This window comes from Plecotus auritus, assembly GCF_963455305.1.
Source record: "Plecotus auritus genome assembly, chromosome: 1".
NCBI classification, from domain to species: domain Eukaryota; kingdom Metazoa; phylum Chordata; class Mammalia; order Chiroptera; family Vespertilionidae; genus Plecotus; species Plecotus auritus.
The window spans coordinates 151612569-151631627 of NC_137770.1; the positions used below are offsets into that span (position 1 = coordinate 151612569).

The 19059-nt window shown below is 47.0% G+C and overlaps 1 protein-coding gene across 6 annotated transcripts in view; it reads left to right on the plus strand.

Moving 5' to 3' along the window:
* The window catches only part of FRMD4A (FERM domain containing 4A), a 656887-nt gene that overhangs the window by 543870 nt on the left and 93958 nt on the right, over positions 1-19059 (plus strand). For all 6 annotated transcript variants that reach the window (XM_080647786.1, XM_080647785.1, XM_080647787.1 and 3 more), the window contains 3 exons: positions 4559-4624; positions 4884-4941; positions 9016-9102. In XM_080647786.1, coding sequence (XP_080503912.1) covers positions 4559-4624; positions 4884-4941; positions 9016-9102 — 211 coding nt within the window. The remainder of the gene's footprint in view (positions 1-4558; positions 4625-4883; positions 4942-9015; positions 9103-19059) is intronic.

The window sequence follows — 19059 nt, forward strand, 5'->3', positions numbered from 1 at the left end:
AAAAGAAAATCTAGAGTTTCACGTTGAAAGCTTCCCCTCCTTGGAGATCCTTTCAAGTGCTGCTCGGGTTTCCTTGTGGAATCCTGTCTTTGATGGCAGGATGTGCGGGGTGGGGCGGGGGGGGCCTTGAGTTGGAGGAGGGCTGCAGGGATTTTTCTTCACAGAAGAGTGAGGTTGATTCTTTCATTTCCCCACAATGTTTCATGTCTCCTGTGTTAGCTGCCATGAAGCATTAAGCCGTAGTTCATCTGTCAGTCCGGAAATTACTGATTCTGAGTGAGTCGGGTGTCTGAAAGGTGCCCAGATTGGGGGTTGGGTCACAGTGGAACGGGGCTTGTATTCCTGGGTCTTGGGTTGAATTCTGCTGGGTGCACCGACCCTGACCCTGTCCCTAGAAAAGCACAGTGCAGCTTCCCCGTCCTCCTTCTGACTCCTTACCAAAAAGCATCAGAACTGCTTTTATAAAACAAAAGTTAAAATCCCAGAACAAGTCGATCCTGATAAACTATAACGTGGCTCTTACAAACACTTCTGTGATGTGCTTCGTAAAGTTTACAGATTCCTCACAGCTTATCTTGTCTGGATGCTTTTCCAGTCCCGCGGGGGGCTTGAAGGGATTCCTTGGCCAGGCGGGGTGGGGCGTGCTGACACACAGGGCACAGCAGGAGTAAATGCCAGTACAAGTCATTTCTCCCCCAGAAGCCCCGGGATGGGCAGCTGGGCTGGAACTGAGAGAGCTGCGTGGGCTGGCACCCTGATTTCATCCCTCTGAATGCTTTTGTTGTCTTTCTTCCTCTGGTAACATAGACGGATAACTAGTGGCTTTATATCATTTAAAAGACGGAATCTGTTGCACGTGTCAGCTTCCGAACTTCCAGCCTGGCCATCTGCACCTGTGAACCCCAGCTGATGGCATCCCATTCCCGTGTTCGTGGAACACTATTGCCCTCTCCCCAAGTTCGTAGGCCCCTGGGCCTTATCTGCTTTCTCCCCCCAAGCTGTTTCTTTTCAGGAAACCAGTGGTGAAGGAGCTAGGGACACAAGGGTTTAACAATGTGAACGGGAACTGCTGACAGGGACTGTAATGTTGGTGGTTTGTTTGGGAATCAGAGTTGCTTGTAGCCTAATCCGTCCCTCAGATAGCTTCCTCATTCATTTGTTTCCAAACATGTTTTACACCCCATGCTCATTTCAGAGTTATGAACTCCTCTCTCCCCTCCAACACAGTTCTCTCCCCGACCCCTCTGTGTCTCTATCTCTGACACACAGACTCCTTCCTTCCTGTCCACAGGTTCTCTTTGGTCAGTGGGACATCTCCTTTCCATCCACATCTATAACTGTCTTTCAAGAACACCCCTCCTCCTCCTGTCCCCGTTTAGACCCACAGGCACCCAGCCACCGTCTTGGTGCACCTGAGGATGCAGGACAGTGGGAGGGACATGCCCTCAGGCTTCCGAGCCCAGGTGATAAACAAGCCAGTAGCATGGGCCATCTGGATGATGAATTGCTTAAAAACACCAACAAACAAATAGGGCTTCACCATATTTCATTATCGTTGGCTGGTTATGGTTGGCTTTAACATTCCAGCCTACCTATTTCAATTTTTAAAAAGCAGAGACACCAGGAAAGGGATAAATGCTGTTCATACTTCTAGTAAATGTAGACTGGAGACAGAGCCAGCCTCCCAAGTGTGTTAAATGTTTTCCCACTCTGCCTCAGTGTCATCCCTCATTTGCAGGCTTAACTGTGACCCTTTGTAGCTGAAGAGGGCCTTCAATCACGCCTCACATCACAATCTCAATCAAGTTGCCCATAGTTTCAAATTGCCTGATCATTCTGAAATGAAGGATGTGCATTTGCTGTTCATTGGGGCCCAACTGCTCTCCCAGGCCTTCGCAGATGCGATGAACAAGCTTGGGCCAAAATAAACCATAGGGAGCCCCATCCAACTCATGAGGGGAAGCATCGCCGCCCAGGGAGCAGAGCTGCGGGTCTAGAGCCTCGGCCAAGTCCCTGCATTAAGAGGAGCTCCAGTTACTCCTCTGCTGCCTCGATTCCCCACCTGGGAAATGGGATGAACCATACCAGCCTAATGTGACTGTACTTGAAGGAGAAAGTAAAATGTTAATGCAATTTAGAAAGTAGTGAGAGGTATATCATAACACTAAGTAGCAGTGCAGTAATCTTTCTGCTACTTTTCCCCGTGCCTTTAACAAACTGTGACTTCTCACTCCACATGAATCCCCTTCCAGGGAGGCATCTGGGGCATAAAGTTGGGATAATGGGGGCTCCGAGGGCCACAGAACCAGTCAGGATCAGGTCCCTGACCCGGATTCTCTCAAATGCCTAGTTTGTGAATGCTAGCCCACCCACACAGGACGGAGACATCTTCCTTTGCTTCAGAGGCACTGACAATGGCAGGCCCATGGCTCCTCCAAGACAGGGAACCATGTCTCTATCACCTGATTTGCCTTTGAATCACCTGTGTGTCTCCTGGGCCCCTCATCTGCAGAGGTGCTTTAACTTAGTGACATGACCCAGCCCAGGGCCAGGGCACAGCCAGCTCCAGTCACTTGTCTTTTTTCTATATGAACTGCCTTGCCCTCCAAATAGTGTCTTGCTATTCTGTTTACTCTGGCTGGAGGGTCTCTGATAATTATTCCCTTGACTCCCTAGCACCAGTCTGGGGTAGTTGGGACACTGCAAAGCCCTTGGGCCATCTGTAACTTCCGGAGGAGAGGCCAGAGCAGGGCTGGAGGCAGGATGTGTTCCTGGTCAGCTGTATGGCACATGGGACCACAGTGTTTCAACTGGGGCAAAAAGAGTGGGGAAGCTGAGGAGGGGGAGGGGAGATACTGTGGCCTCACAGATGGTCTCAGACAGCAGGAAAGACGGTGGGCGAGGTGACAGGGGAGGGCCCTGCAGCTGTCAGGCACGTTGAGAACCCATGGTCAGGCATTCAGTCCATAAGCAGCAGAACAGCTGCCTGACAGTGTTTCTGGCTCAGTGGTGTTTTCCCTGAGCCTTGATTGTGTTTGGAGCTGCAGCACTATATGGATTTTCATCTCTAGCTCAGTCGGCTCCTCTCTCTCAGAGCTAAGAAGGAAATAGTCTCATATATACACACACTTGCTTGACCCTGGATCTAGGAGTGGACCCCACAAAATCCCAGATCATGTGGTAGGAAACATGCCAACACAGCGTGGATTCAATGGGCAGGTGGGGAGGAATCTGGAAGGGCAACCCTGGGACGTCCTGACCCACCTCTGCATGTCTGTTGATGCTGGCATCTACCCAAAGAGGATGCTTCTAGAGAATTCTGTCCGGAGAGGGCTTTGTCACACTCCATGCAGAACCTCCATGGTGTGTGGGCGCTGAGGAGAAATAGGCTGCATCTGCCCTTTGAGGACAGAAGGTGCCCAGACGCCGCAGAAACGGCTCTCCAGCTACAGAAAGGACCCTCGTAGGAGCCGACCCTAGTTCCTGGTGTATATGAAGGCGCTTTCTTGTGAAGAGTCAGACCACTTTACATGCACCAAATTTCAGAACACTAGAATGAAGAGATCTTCATAAAGATTAAAATAGTATGCCCTAACCAATTTGGCACAGTGGATAGAGCATCGGCCTGTGGACTGAAGGGTTTGAGGTTTGATTCCTGACAAGGACATGTACCTTGGTTGCGGGCACATACCCAGTAGGGAGTGTGCAGGAGGCAGTTGATCGATGTTTCTCTCTCATCGATGTTTCTAACTCTCTATCGCTCTCCCTTCCTCTCTGTAAAAAGTCAATAAAATAAAATATATTTTTTCAAAAATAGTAACTGGAAGGTAAACAAATTACCCCCAAGTAGAAAGTAAGGAACATATAGAACATGTTACCCCCTGAAATGGTCTAGCTGGAAAAGAAGAAGTAAGAGCTGATCTCTTCTTGTTTGGGAATTAAGAGTTCAGAAGATAAAAAGGGAGTTCCTTCTGAGCCTTTCAACATGGCCTCATGCTTTGTGTTAATTAGGCCCTAATTCCAAAACTTTCCCCCTCCACCTTGACATCTGATGCAGGGGAGGTAGGCATGAATGTTCTGGTGAGGTTCTGGTGTTCTGCTCTCCCCTGTGAGGCCCTGGGAAGACAGGATTCGGAAGTGAGAAGGAGGCCCTAGGGAGTTCAGCCAGAGCATCCACTCTGATGTCCAGCCAGTCGGTCCTCTTCCCATCCCCTGACCCCTTTCCCCTACCCTTTCCAACTGAGATGCCTGCTCTCCACTTCTTTCTCTTCTCTCATGGAATCATGTCTTACAAGGAACTGACCCCAAACCTGAGCTCTAATCTTAATTCTGTGACAATAAGTCCAAGATAAAGACAGTGAGAATCCTCTGAGGGGGAAATGGACTTTTTAAATCAGTTTGGAAATGCCACTTCAGGACAAATCCTTTTTCCAGGAGCTGTTGCCTCCTTGGAGCTTTTCAGAAGCTTCTGGGGCTCAGAATAAGTATCTCCATTAAGCAGGTGCTCAGCTGTTGACTCAGGGAGTGTGATAACAGAACCCTTTTCTTGTACTTTCAGTGAGGACCGAGTGATTGAGCACTACAAGAAACTGAATGGCCAGACCAGAGGTCAAGCAATTGTGAAGTAAGTGCCCCCCAGTGCTCCTGAGATTGTGTTATGTCAGGGTGTTCAGTTCTTCTCAGAAAGCCTTATCTCCGGGGCCAGGGGAGGGGGATAATTCAAGTTAATTTCCAAGTAAATAATCACTCCAAGAACTTTATCATGCACACACACACACACACACACACAAATATGTACATGATAGCAGTTCTGCCAAATAACCACCCCGTGTGTGTGTGTGTGTGTGTGTGTGTGTGTGTGTGTGTGTGTTTTGTCTTCCCAGCTACATGAGCATCGTGGAGTCTCTCCCAACCTACGGGGTTCACTATTATGCAGTGAAGGTAAGTGAATTCATTTGGTTGTTAAGCCTGTCCTAAATTAAAAAAAAAAAAATTCTCATTTAAAAAAAAGTTTCTTGATTTTTTTGGGCGTAACTGGAAGGTAAATAAATTACCCCCGAAGTAGAAGGGGGTTGGGGAGGACTTGGTCAGGAAGATTGCATCTTCAGGGGGATTAGAGCAACTTTTCCCTAGGGTAGTAGGACTGGATTCAGTTACTCTCCAACACTCAGCTTCACTTTTGAAAAGTGGGTATGACAGATCCCTACCTCCTTTCATTCTCAGAAGGACCCTGAAAGATCAGGGCCTCAGAGCCTCTCAGTTGGAAGATTCCATCTAAATACATGGAAGTGCAGAGAACAGAAACGTTAAGCGGAATCAACAGTGTTTTTCTTGGTGGTCAAATGCCATGCAGACAACTTGAGAGGTGGACTGGGATTGTCGGCTGACAAATGGAATGAAGGACAATATTGTGATGGCAAGTCCAATGTGACATGGACCCCATTCTAAATTCTCTTTAACTTTATTCATAATATCCCATATTGGGACCACTTCTTTGAAATAATAGTTAATGGTGTACTCATGTGTCCTTTTCTACGATGAGAAAAAGAGCAGAAAACACTTCTGAATTCAAGATACTTTCACCAGACAACCTGAGATTCTCTTGTTCTTCTACCAGTTTCTTTTCTCTTGTTTCTGCCCAACTGTATTTTTAATTTCTGTAGAGTAGAACATGCACCATGTTTTACTCATCTTTGTGTCACCTGTGCAGCTTGCACACTTTGCATGTTCTTGGTATGCATTTAATTGCCTGTATCGTCCAGTAAACTGCAGGCATTTGATGGCAAACACTGTGTTGTATTTGGTTATATATTCTTGGAACCCAGGGTAGTGCCTGGCACATGGATTTACTGAGTTTTTATTGAAAACTGAGTGTTTATTGAAAACTGAATTGAGTAGTTGGATGTGTACATTTTCATCATGGGAACAGATGTTGGAACACTCTTTGTGGAGCCCAGTTCTGAGGCATATGCAGGGATTCTAATCCCACCCAGTAGCTCAGCTCAGGATCTCTTAAAGCCTGAAATGGTTAAGTTCTTCCTGATGTCCTACCATAGTTCTTCCTACCAATGGAAGCTCTTTTTTTTTTTTTTTTTTTTTTTTTAATTCTCACCTGAGGATATGCTTCCATGGACTTCTAGGAAGAAGAAAGGGCGGGGTAGAAACATTGACCCGTTGCCTCCCACACCCTCCCAACGGGGGATTGAACCCACAATCTAGGTATGTGCTCCGACCAGGAATTGAACCTGTGACCTTCTGGTGTATAGGGCAATGCTCCAACCAACTCAGCCCTCCAGCCAGAGCCCTCACAGAACTCATAGAACCATCACAACCATCCCTGCCCTTCTCAAGCCTAAACTGTAGCATGTCATGAGGAATGTGATGTAACCTTTTGAGCTGTCTCTGATCCCAAAAGAAAGGTGAATTCTCCAAGGAGATTTCCCCGTGTAAGGCCATGCCCTGGAATGTGGGAAGTCAGAGAGCAGTCAATTGGATTTTACATAAAAAGCGACTCAAAATCCACTGTGCTGGCTGAGCCCATTTCCACTTTGTTACCATAAAGGAAATATAAGGATCCAGCAATAGTTCCTGACCTTACAGGAGGCATTTCACAGAAAGCACACTGTCGTTCTCTGTTGTGGAAATAGTCTTTGGGGATAGGTAGCCAGGGGGCTGCTTTCAAGAATGGGAACCAGGAACTCAGGAATTCCTGGACCACATTCTCTTTGTGTTCTTAGTTTGATCTCATCTCCATCACTTATAATTAAAATAGAGATTAAGAAATTTGTTTCTCTAACTACCCCCACAAAAATCTTCTAGATATTGAAAGACTATAGAGATGCACTGTTAAACGATGAAGATGGATTGAAATGAGTAGATTGGAAGTCTTTGAGATAAGGCTTCACCTAGTCTTTTACTTGCTTACACCCATGTTCCATTTCTTCGTCAGCCCTGGAGCTTGACAAAAAAGGTGGCCTCTGACAGCTATGATTTCTGCCTTCCAATAAAACTTCAGAAATGTGCTTGCTCCTTTGCAGTGTTAGAAACCAGAAGCAGGCCTTGTGACTTTCAGAGTGCCAAATGCACGTGTGGGTTTGGATTTTGGAATATCTAGGCGTAAGCAAATGCTCTCCTGCTTTCTTGGAAAACGAACACAGGAATCCCACAAGCCTAAACCACTGTAGCAAGACTCCCTGTTTGGTGGCCTCATGATTTTGCAGATGCCATATTCTATGGTGTGATGACAACCCCTACCTAGTCAACCTAGCGTTGCAGCAGCATTGGGTCTCTTGTCCTGTTCTCTGAAACCATTGCAGTGCAGAGGCAGAGACCAGGGTTTTATAGCTTTAAAAAACTTTTAAAGATATCTTTTACCCTGAAACTTTTCTAAAAATTCAAAATATATTTCTTTTGCCCTTTAGCTCTGTGCTCACCTTGAAATTACTCTTGCCTCACAAGTATTTGGTATTTGAAAACCATGGAGCCAATTTTGAGTTTTCAAGACATTTACAATGTGGTGTATTAGGTGATTCATCAATGTGGCGATTAGGACAAATCTGGGGAAAGGCTGCTTGATAGGCCCCCTATCAGCTCCTAGCATTTGGGGGCTTGAATTAACAGCTCAGTCATCCTACTTGAATATAGAATTACAGCTTACAGTGTGGTGCCAAGAGGTCTCTGTTAAAGGAGTAAACAGAGGGAATTGGTGTTTCTAATTCAGTCCTCAGAACATCTAGGCTTCAGTGTTGCTGCTTTGTCCAACAGCAGGAGTCAGACAATCCTGCTGGCACCCTGCTGTCCTCTTAGGGTGAGCAGGGCTGGATGGAGAGCACCTGCTCGCCCCACCTTTGCCCTCCAGGGGGGAAGGCAGCGGCCTTAGTAGAGCAGGACTGACTCTTTGCTTTAGTTTATTTGTCTTTAAAGTTAGGGGAGTCTTAAATACAAGTTACTAAGTGAAAGAACCTCATCTAAAAAGCTACTGTATGGCCTGGCCGGTGTGGTTCAGCTGTTGAGTATCGACACAGGAAACAAGAGGTTGCCAGTGTGATTCCCGTCAGGGCACATACCGGGGTTGTGAGCTCCATCCCCAGTAGGGGCTGTCCCGGAGGCAGCCGATTGATGATGTTCCTCTGTCATCGACGTTCCTATCTCTCTATCCCTCTCCCTTCCTCTCTCTCTGAAAGTCAATAAAAACATTTTTTAAAAAGCTACTGTATGATTCCAACTCTGACATTCTGGGAAAGGCAAAACTGGTTGCCAGGAGCTGGGAGGGAGTGGAGGAGTGACGAATAGTGAGCACAGAGGATTTTTAGGAAAGTGAAATTGTGATATTGTAATGGTGAATACGTGTCGGTATGCATTTGTCCAAACCCATGGAATGTACAGCACTTAGCGGGAACCCTAATGTAGTGGACTTGGGGTGACGTGGAGTGTCATGTAAGAAATGCAGCACTCTGGGGGGATGTTGATAGTGGGGGAGGCTGTGCATGTGTGGGGGCAGGGGACGGGCTGAAAATCTCTGTACTTTCCTTTCAATTTTACTGTGACCCTAAAACTGCTCTAAAATTTTTTAAAATTATTTTTTGAAGAGTGGTCATCCCTGTCCCCATGGTCCTTTCTAGCTCTGAGCTGACGACACTTTCTCTGCTCAGAAGGCCATTTTATTAGAATGCTCAGCATCTCATTTTCCCTTGTGGTGCCCAGCACTGAAAGCCCAACATCTCAGGAGAACAAAGAACAAGGCATCTGCTACTTACTCATAAAGGGGGAAGGACCATGGCTGTGCTGCTGAGTGGGAACCGAGCTGGGTCCCCAGCCAGAGCACTTTCTAGGACACCTGTTCTATCCCTGAGCATCATTGATGACTGGGCACATCTGCTAAGGTAAAGTGTGGAGAGATGGGCTCTGTTCACTTCAAAGAGTTTACTTTTCCTTGTCTTGAGATGAACCAGGAGGTCTCCTGTTTGTGCTTATCTTCTCTGGCCCATACTTACGCATATCCTGTTGGTGTCCCAGGACAAGCAGGGGATCCCATGGTGGCTGGGACTGAGCTACAAAGGAATCTTCCAGTATGACTACCACGACAAAGTGAAGCCACGGAAGGTACGTGCTCGCTTTTGTGAGACAGACAGGAACAGCGGAGAAGTGAGTAAAATATGTTATGCCGCACAGCCCGAGGGCCTCTGGGCTCACTGTGCCCTTACTACTGTGTGTGTGCAAATTTCCGCGCAGAAATCCAGCCTGAGCTCCCTGGGTAAATGTTTTTTTTCTGTCAATAAGGAAAGTAAGCAGTTATAATTATTTAAGGTGAGACTGGCTCAGCTCTCCCTGAGGAAATGGGCGAAAGGAATCTGAGGGAATGTCCTATTCCTTAATTTCCGGGGGTGCTTTGCCTTTGGGAAAGTAGGGGAAGGTCATTCTTGAATCCTGAAACTAATCTGCATTTTCCCAAAGCGCGCGTGCGTGTGTGTGTGTGTGTGTGTGTGTGTGTGTGTGTGTGTGTGTAAGGGAGCTAAAAGAAGAGATTGTAGGTCAAAAAGAGATGAAAAATAAAAAGGCGTGAGAGGTATTGCTGCAAATCCAGTAAATATTTTATGGCGTGTCAGACGTGAACAGAAATCTGGGGAAAATCAGGTCATTTGCCAAAAAGAAAGGAAAGCAGAGAGGGATCTGCAAAGTCATTGTAAACACAGAACAGAATGTTTGAAGGGGGCACAGTGCTTGAGTTTTCTCTGTTTTCGTTGACACACATTTTTCAGACCAGAACAAATTGAAAAATTATAAGGGAAAAATATCTCTGAGGCAAGAGCTGTCATTCAGATCCTCTGGCAGAAGATCATGGAGAGAGGCCGGTATATAGTTTAAACCCTGAAATACATATTAAAAGTCTCAAAACCACACTTGCTGTAGGAGAGAGAAAGCAATATTGATCCATTATGTCATTCCAGATTGCTCTCCAGACTTTGTTAGCCACACCCAGGATTGAAATGCACACTGTACAGCTGAGCGTATCTCACCTATCCTGTTACATCCACTCTCAGCCAGCTCTTTATAATTGATGGAGGAAATGGTCTGTGTTGGGGAGGATTTTCGCTCAATTCATCAGAAGTCAGTTAAGTTCTAAGAAAAGATCCTGAGCAAATGATGTGAAGGAATTCTGTCGTGGGAACAATTCCGTAGGCACCTGGCTATTCAGAGCATATTATTTTGTGGCTATCTCCCGGAACTCTCTAGTTTGCACTTGGATCCTATAAAAGAGGAATTGGACCCTGTGTTCTTAGTTTCCCTCTCTGTTTTCCTTGGTCACACTGTCTCTTTCTTCCTGCTCCCCTCTGCCTCTTTCCCATGTCAGTGCCTGTGCTTTCTCTCCTCCAGTTTTCTCTTCACTCCCTCCTTCTTTTTATACTGACAGTCCTCTCTTTTCAACCTGCATGGTGGTTTTTCTGTTTGCAAGAACCAAGAATAAATGCTTGCAGATCTTTACCAAAATGCTGGTTACACTCTATCCAGCTCTTCATTGCCCACATTGGTAGAAGGCCAAGGCCAACGTGGACACTTCAGTTCCATAGCCAAGTTCATGAAAATCCAGCAGTGGAATCCTCTCTCTCTCTCTCTCTCTCTCTCTCTCTCTCTCTCTCTCTCTCTCTCCCTCTCCCTCTCCCTCTCCCTCTCCCTCTCCCTCTCCCCCCCCCCCCCCCCCGCTTCTCTCTTTCTCTCGGAGCATTTTGAAAGACATGTTAACAAGTACCCATACATTTTCAGTTTAAGTTATTAATATGTTTAAGTTTTCTTTGTTTCTCTAATTGAGGTACTAATGAAGACTGAAGAGGTAACAAGATAACACGTGATGTATGTAAAAAGCAGGGTATGACACATTCCAAGGCCTCAATAAATTATAACTGATAAATTCAGTGGCTCTTAAGACTCTAAAACAGGTTTCAAGATAAGAAATAGGAAGTCAGAGGTGTGAATAATCAGCCATTGAGTAAGAGCATTTACTCTCATTTGTGGAGCTTGTCCAGGTCATTTAACATTGAAAAATGTTAAAAGGTCAATATACTTATTTAGGATATTGGCTCTACTCAGAGTTATTACTTAAAATAACCTATTCTTCTATAGCCTCTGAGGAAGTAGTTGGGATTCTCAACTTCTACTGCCAGTTAGGAACAACTAAGCCATCAAGGTCAATGCTGATTCCTTCTTTCCTTCCTTCCTTCTTTCCTTCACTCATTTTTCAGTGTTCATTATATACCTGTTGTGCCAAGCAGACTGCAGGGTGCTGAGATAAACAAGAAACATGTCATATCCTCAGCTTGCCCAGGCTGCCAGGAGAGGGCTGTGTGGCAATTGCCTCGGGTACCAGTGCTATAACAGGCCTGTGTGAGGGTCGGTGATGAATTAAAGGACAGAGTCTCTCCTGGGCTTACAGGGGAGAGACACATCTTCATAAGCTGCACAGCGGGGCTGGGTCCTAAAGGGTGGACAGAAGTTTTGCAGATGGACAGATGAGCTGGGGAGATGTGTGGGCTGAGAGCCCCATGCTCGGGAAGGCACACGAAGGAGAACTGGGTGCATGAGGGGGAAGAAATGCACCACTGGGGCTGGAATGAGGGGTGAGAGGAGGCGGCTGCAGAGGGGGCTGAGGAGGCCCAACGGCCGTTCCCACAGCCCTGAAGGCTTTGCTAAGAGAATTTCGTCTTCAAGGCCGGGAGCCACTGAGCATTTGAAGCAGGGGAGTGGCCATTTCTGATTTTCATTGTCATGGAAGCATTATCTGGCAGCTGTGAGGAGGTGGGTGGAAGGAACTCAGGACAAGACTTGCAAAGCAGGACCTTATATCAGTGGTGGAGGCTAGAATTGGTGGGGGCTTGGGGTTGGCTATCAGTAATGGGATGGATAAGGGAAAATGGAGGAAAATATTTAGGAAGTACATATGGTTGACCAAAGTGTATGGTGGGAGAGGTTGGCAGTCAGAGCAGAAGGGGAATCTAGAATGATGCCAGGCTTCTTGACTAATCAAAGCATGGATATGAGAGAAAGGGCAGGAAGTTGGACATACAGAGCTTGAGGCTTGCTGTGACATCGGGGTAACTGCGATAAGCAGGACATTGGGTATTCAGTCGGAGCTCAATAGTTTCAAGAATTTCCGATGCATAACTGAACCAGAGACTGCACAGAGAAAAAAGGGAGAGACACTCAGCACACGGGGAAAATTACCAGGAGCTGGGATTAGATTTCAGGTCCCTACCATGACATTCCTGTGAGACACAGAGGCAGTCCAGAGGCATGGCCTGAACCTGATATAATTTGGGAAATGCTCTTGAAGAAATGAATGTACAATCTGAGTGTGAAATTAAGAGCAGGCCTTTGAAAGCCCATAAGAGGAAGAAACGTCTAGGTTTCATTAGCCCAAGGCGTACCTGCCTCTGCTAAGACCTGGGATAAGACTTAAAGACAAAACTAGAGACTTAAACCAGAGCCAAGTTAAGAAGTCACAGCTGCAAGAAGAACCATGCCGGTGCTTGTTCTTCTTACATCAGCATCTTCACTATCATAACAAGGCCATGTAAGGCAGCTGTGGGTCCCTGAAGCAGCGTGTGTGCCCTGGCTCCAGACCTGTAACTATATATAAAGAGAGGCATGTGGTGGTAACGACTGCCTATGAAGATTCGCATATAAGGTGCCCAAGGGCTGCCTTCAGTGCTTCAGGCCAGTGATGCTTAACCTCGGCTGAAAATCAGAAATCACGTGAAACCTTTTGAATGTATAGATGCCACCGTCTCTCCCAGTCCCACTCACCCCCTCTCTGACCCGGCCACTGAATGTTCAGAAAGCCTCTCTAACGGGGAGCTGGCGTTGAGCACCACCACCCAGCCGTCTGTGCTTCCTTTCCAGACTCGACCTCCGGAGGGTCAGCCAGGTTCCGCGGGGTGTGCAACATAGGAGAGCTAGGACACTCCGAGGCATAGGGCTCAGGTGGGCCAGCCCTGTGAAGGATGGCCTTCCAGGTGGTGCCACTCCTCTTCCGCAGGCCAGGCACAGCTGTCTTGAGCCCCCAGCAGTGCTCAAGAATCCTGGAGTGACGCCCAGTTCTGTGCACCTGGATGCCCTTCTGTGCCTTACGCTTTGACCCATTTACTGGGGCTGTCACATGGTTCCACAACAAAGGGCCAGCAATTCAAAGAGAGACCGTGGCAGGGGTGGGCCTGCTCCCTGTCCCCTAAGGGCCTTGAGGCTCCTCCGGTGCATCTGGCATGCACAGCTCTAGGAGCGTCAGCAAGCCCATAGTAGCTATGGGAGAAATGGAGTCAAACACAGGGTGTCTCACAGGTGAAATGGAGAGGACATTTTCATCCCCTCCCGATCACACACCCCATATGCTACCCGGGCCTTCAAAACAAATGGGCGCCCAGCCTTGCAGAAGTACAGCCAGCAAGCAAGCTGCTGATGTTTGTTAGAATAAAACCAGCCTCTACGCCTTCGGGGCACACTTAGGGAACAGCCAGACAAGGAGGAACACCCAGACAAGGAGGAACACCCAAATAAGGTGATTTGGCTTCTGTGTACATTTGGTCGTTCAAAGTCAACTTCAGAAGTTTAGAAATATATGTGCAGAAGAATAGCCCTGCAAAAGCCAATCAGTAAATAGGACTTTAAATAAGGAAATTATGATATATTTACATGCTTCAGAATACTAGCCCTTGCTTGCATGTAGGAGTTCTTTAAAAAGTTCAGGCAGAACCCCAAACAGTATCTGAGGACAGGTTGCAGAATTTCTTATAAGCTATTCAATATCGTCCCATCACCTCTCACTAAATCCTTCTATTTCTCTTCATCAACCCGCCATGTTTTCCCTCTCACTCAGCCTGTCTCCCCACTCCTGTGCTCCTGTGCTTACTGAAATGCTATAAGACCCTTTGGAACTTCCTTTAGCTTATCTCAGCTCACCTCTATTCTTTCCCATAGCTATGGTTTGATGTTTTATGCACAGTTGTTGAGTGTGGTATTAGAATTCGGGAATGGCAGGATCTACATGTCCAAGTGCTTGGTTTAGCAGTGGTGAGGTGGAAGGAAGGTCACAGTGGTTGAACAAAAACATCTCACAGCTGCGCAGATAATTTTACCCTATTTTCTCCTAGCTGCCAGTTTCCATTTCAACATGTGCATGTGTGTAGAATTGGAATGCTGGGTAAGAAGGTTGTCCTTTATTTCACACGTTACAGTCCTGTTGGCTTCAGGGAATAATGAAACTGTCATATTGGCATTTGGGCACTAGAAGTGTTTGCATTTACAGCCAAGCAAAGAGACCCAAGCCAGCAAGAAAAAAAGGGAAGGGAAGGAAAGGGGAGGGGAGGGGAATGCCAGGTGTGCAGAGTGGCCACAGTGACATGCCTTGAATTGGTGCCCATCGCTTTTAGGCAGTGGTGCCTGTACAAGCAGGACTTTTCCCTTTTTCTTCCTTAAGAGCATTTGAATGAAAAGTTTGTGATGTGTGTTGAAGAGGCATTGTATATTAATTCTTACAGAACTGGGGTCACATGGGGCAGAGATAAATAAAGTGGACCTGCATTCCTTAGGTCAGAGCCCTAAAAAACTTGGAAAGCTCTCATCTTTGGGATGATCTGCCCCTTCTTTGCACCACCAGGACCAAAGGTGTTGGGAGGTTAGCCTCTCCCACATTTAAGACTCAACTCCCCACCAGTTCCAAACTGAGCTGCTTCCTGTTGTGTCCTTGTAGTTGGCACTTTTCCAACAGACCAGGCATTGAATCCTCAGAAACCACTATACATTATGACAGAAATCCTTTTTGAACGGGACACCAAGAGAGTTAGAATAAAGGCCCCTCCTGCAGGCTGTGTCTGAGGCTGTTAGCATTAAAGAACAAATAGTGTGAAACATGTGACTCCACAAAACCTCCTAGAAGGAATGTTCAGTATCGGCAAGCATCACTTACGGCTGCAGCCACTCACCAGCCCATATTTAATGAGCTGTCTCCACTGGAGAGGAATGGCAGTGCTGGTCCTTGTTGCATTTAGCAGACAGCATTTACTTATTTATTTGATGTGCAATTAGGGGCGCTTTTATGTACTCTTAGATGCACAATTAGGAGCACTGTGGAGTCCCCTCTGAGGCGTTAGGAGAAGGAACGAGACTAAATGGTCTGCCGCCATGCCCAAGAAGCCTGTGTGGCTTCCTCTGGTTCCTAAGAGTATTTAGGATGCAGGAGTATTAGCTCAGGGAATTGATGCATTACTGTCACCCCCAGGTTAGTAAAGATTTTTGAACTGTCTGAGATGATGAGACAGGAAGAGAAAACAATATTTACAGGAAATATTCCATTAACTGTGAATTGACTCCCAGCAGAGTTCGCCTGCTAAATTATTCAGCGAACTAAGCACTCCATTAAGCACACTGCTGACTTAGTTTTCAGCTTCTGTTTGGATGCACTTGGCTTATTTGGGGGTTGCTGAGTCCTCCACCTTGGCTGGCCCTGGGTGGGTGCCTACCTCATCCCATTATCTGTATCCCCCTTGGAAAGCACATACTATGAACCCCAGAGAGGAAAAACTCCACTTAATGCCTTTCGCATTTTTAGCGTTTAGCTGCCATTGCTCTTTCTCAGGGTTGGATCAAAGGGCCTCACTGGTTGCTCCCTATCAGTCCTTTAGATCTCATTCTGCTGAGGGACCTGGAAGGGTTCAGTGCCTGTGAGTGACAGACCCTGGCCATGGGTCACCTAGGAGGTACCGCCTCACAGCTAAGATCAGCCTGCCAAAGGAATAATGGGGTGAGGGTGGGGGACATAGAGAATCTTCCATCTAAAATAACTCTCCAATAAAGAACGAAAAAAACCAATCATATTCTAAGAAAATTGACATGCCCTTCCCAAAGCATCAATATTAGACATGCTCTTCACCAATAATAGGCATAGCTGAATTCTCTTTCTGAACTAGGACCCCCACCTCCCCTTCCATGCAAGAATTGCAGTCACCTGACAGCACTGAGCTGAAGCTTTAGAACTTCAGTAGAGGGTGTTAATAAGAAACCCTCTCCAGTAAAATGGTCCCATACGAGAATGACCAGGTGCCTGTTGTGTGCCAGGTCCTGCTCTGGGCTTGATCCTCAACAGGGGGGGTGCAGGAGTCAGCCCATGGATGAAGTTTCTCTCTTGTTGATGTTTCTATCTCTCTATCCCTCCCCCTTCCACTCTCTAAAAATCAATAAAAAACATACTTGAAAAAAAAGGTTCTGAGAGTAAAGCATGCCAGGCTCCCTGGGAAGCAGAGGCTGAGCTGGATTCGCACCCAGGAAGCTCACTGGGCAGTGCTCTGAACCTAACACCAGTGAGGAGAGGGAAGGAAGCAGGACTCCGCAGAGAGAGAAGCTGAGCTGTAATGAAATCTTGGATGAGACTCTGAATTTGGAACAACCCTCAGAGCCACTGTCGTGAGGCTGCGAACCAAGCCTTGTGCTCAGCATCAAGCAATCATTAGATGTAGGTGACCATATGGGGAAAGGTCGTGACCTTGGGCAAGGTGCCACTTCCTGGAAAGAGAAGGACTCCTTCAGTCCTGAATAGAGAGGCAGGTCAGCACAGCACCGTTTTTCCAGCAATGGTTCTGAAAGCACGGCCCTTGGACCAGTGGCATCGACATCACCTGACAACATGTTAGAATTAAAAACCCCGAGTCCCCACCAGAGATCATGGACTCAGGAACTCGAAGGCAGACTGTGTTCTCATGAGCCCTGGAGGTGATGCAGATGCAGGCCATATAGTGTGAGGACCACCCTCTAGGCACAGGAAACTGGGAATTTCCTCTGTGATTTTACTTTGTTGTTTAACTGTTGGAAGATATTTTAGTCTGTGCTAACATCAGATCCTTCCCTAGAGCAGTTACACCTCCATATCCACTCAAAGGTCCAAAGTAAATCACAGAGTCTCAACCTAGGAGGAATTCTGATGCTATTAACTCACTTGCCGTGTATGCAAAAACGTTGTGGTAAACAACATATTTAACCTCTCTCGTGCCTCTCTTTTTGTGTCTGTGAAATGGAGGCTCTAAGACACAAGAAACAGTCTAATTTTCTTCATCTTGAACACGTTTACAATTCAAAGAGTTTTCTGTTTCCAAGATTAAAGTGCTGTTGCCCTTGACAGAGCACATATCATTACAGTCTCTTTTACACTGAACGGAGAGGTGAATCGCCGTGAAGAGCAAACAATGTCTCTTTGTTAAGAAGATTAAATTTTTTTTTCCTGGTCATTGGACCTGGGAACCGAGGGTCCCTCAGTTCCCACAGGCTCCTGTGGGGGCCACTTCGCAGCCTGGTGCTGCGTAAGCCACACTTCCAAGGGCACCAGCGTGCATTGTTCTTGTATTCCTGTCGAAGCTGCCCCCACAGGGGCCGTTCTGGTGTCAGACTGTCACGCTGCAGGTTCTGGCATAGCCCTTTGGGTGCCACGTTCCTGCCCCCACCTCAGGCTCCTATTCATCGCAGTGACAAGATATCTGCCTGGGCAGTCAGGAGAGCGCAGTTCTAGCTCCACTTCTGCAAGGCACGTCGCTTCCTGGGCCCATGTCCTCATCAAAGAGGCAGGTGAGAGAGATGACCAGGAGTCCAGGCTGAGAGGATCTGGAGAATAGAAACCTGTCAGAGGAATGCAGTGAGGGCCAAGCTCGTTGTCCACCAGGAAGGACTAATGAATAAAAGGAAGAATAAAATCAGCATGTTCCCAGAAGAAAGTGGTAGCGAGAAAAAATGCTAATTTCCAAGTAGGTCTATCTTTGTTCTCCAGTTCAGCCAGAGCCTGAGCTAGATTTGATTCGATGACCAAAAGTCGTTTTTCTCCCTTCCCCAGACAGACACAGTGTCCCTTTTGTGGGGGGTGAGGTTGCCCAGGGCTCATCCACTTCCCACAGCAGTGCCTGGCCTCAGCCTCCGCCTCCCTGCATGAGCAGGCACATGTGACAACGCTGAAAAGGCCACGGTACACAACCACGTTGACTGTGAGGACTGTCGGGGTTAAACACATTTGACATTTATAACATGCAAATAACACCCAGCGGACAGGCCAGCAGCCCCCTGAGGCTCACTGGCTTCTAAATCACTGGCGGCCCCAGAGTCCCACCATTCAGGGAGCCCCACTGGCCTTGGATGTGATTTGAAGAAGCAAATCAAAACCAGTATTGTTGGATCCCAGACCTCAGCATCAAGTGGCCCCACCCACTCCCAAAAGAACCATGAGCCAAGTAACCAATAGTTGGTTTCCTGGGCTTATACTCCAAAGACTTTGCTCGTCTGACAAGAACACTGAACACCTGGGACTCAAAAGGCAAAATGCTTGGATCTCACGCCGTTCTTTTAAATGTGTCCTCCCTAGATAAAAATGCAGTCAGACCCGTGACTTTTCAGACCACTCCCAGGTAATGCAAAGCCACACTTTTAAGTAGCAAGACAAATTGTATTAAGAAATTAGCGTGTCCAGTCCTTTGTAAGAGCCAGAAAGCTCCAAGCTTGCTTTAAAGTTACAGTCTCCCCTCTCTCAGGTAGGCTTCCCCTTCAAGTGCATCTGCCAGCTCCATGAGTAAGCGGAGGTCAGGCAGCAGCCTTAGCTGTCCCCAACGTCAGCAGCTGCTGGTCAGGTGCTCCAGGAGGCCCACATTTACTCTCTCACTAGCTTGCAGAGGGCATTTGCCCCCTTTCCCTCAATTTCTATCTTCCTGAATGCTTTATAACCCCTTTGAGGGGGAGGGGTTTTAAAGTCATCTAAACCATAAGGTTTAAAATTTTTAAAATACACATAAAACTTACCGTCAGAACTACCTTTGTGTCCAGTTTAGTAGTATTAAGTACATTCACATTGTTGTGCAGACAACCTCCTGGACTTTTTCATCTTGCGAAATTTAAACTGTCCCACTAAACAACTCCTCTCTTTCCCCTCCCCCACCCCCCGGCAACCACATTCTATTTTCTGTTTCTATGATTGACTACTCTAGAAAGCTCACCAGCTGCCCCTGTGAAAGACTGCAGGGTCATGTAGCAGAGGGGAGGAGCCCC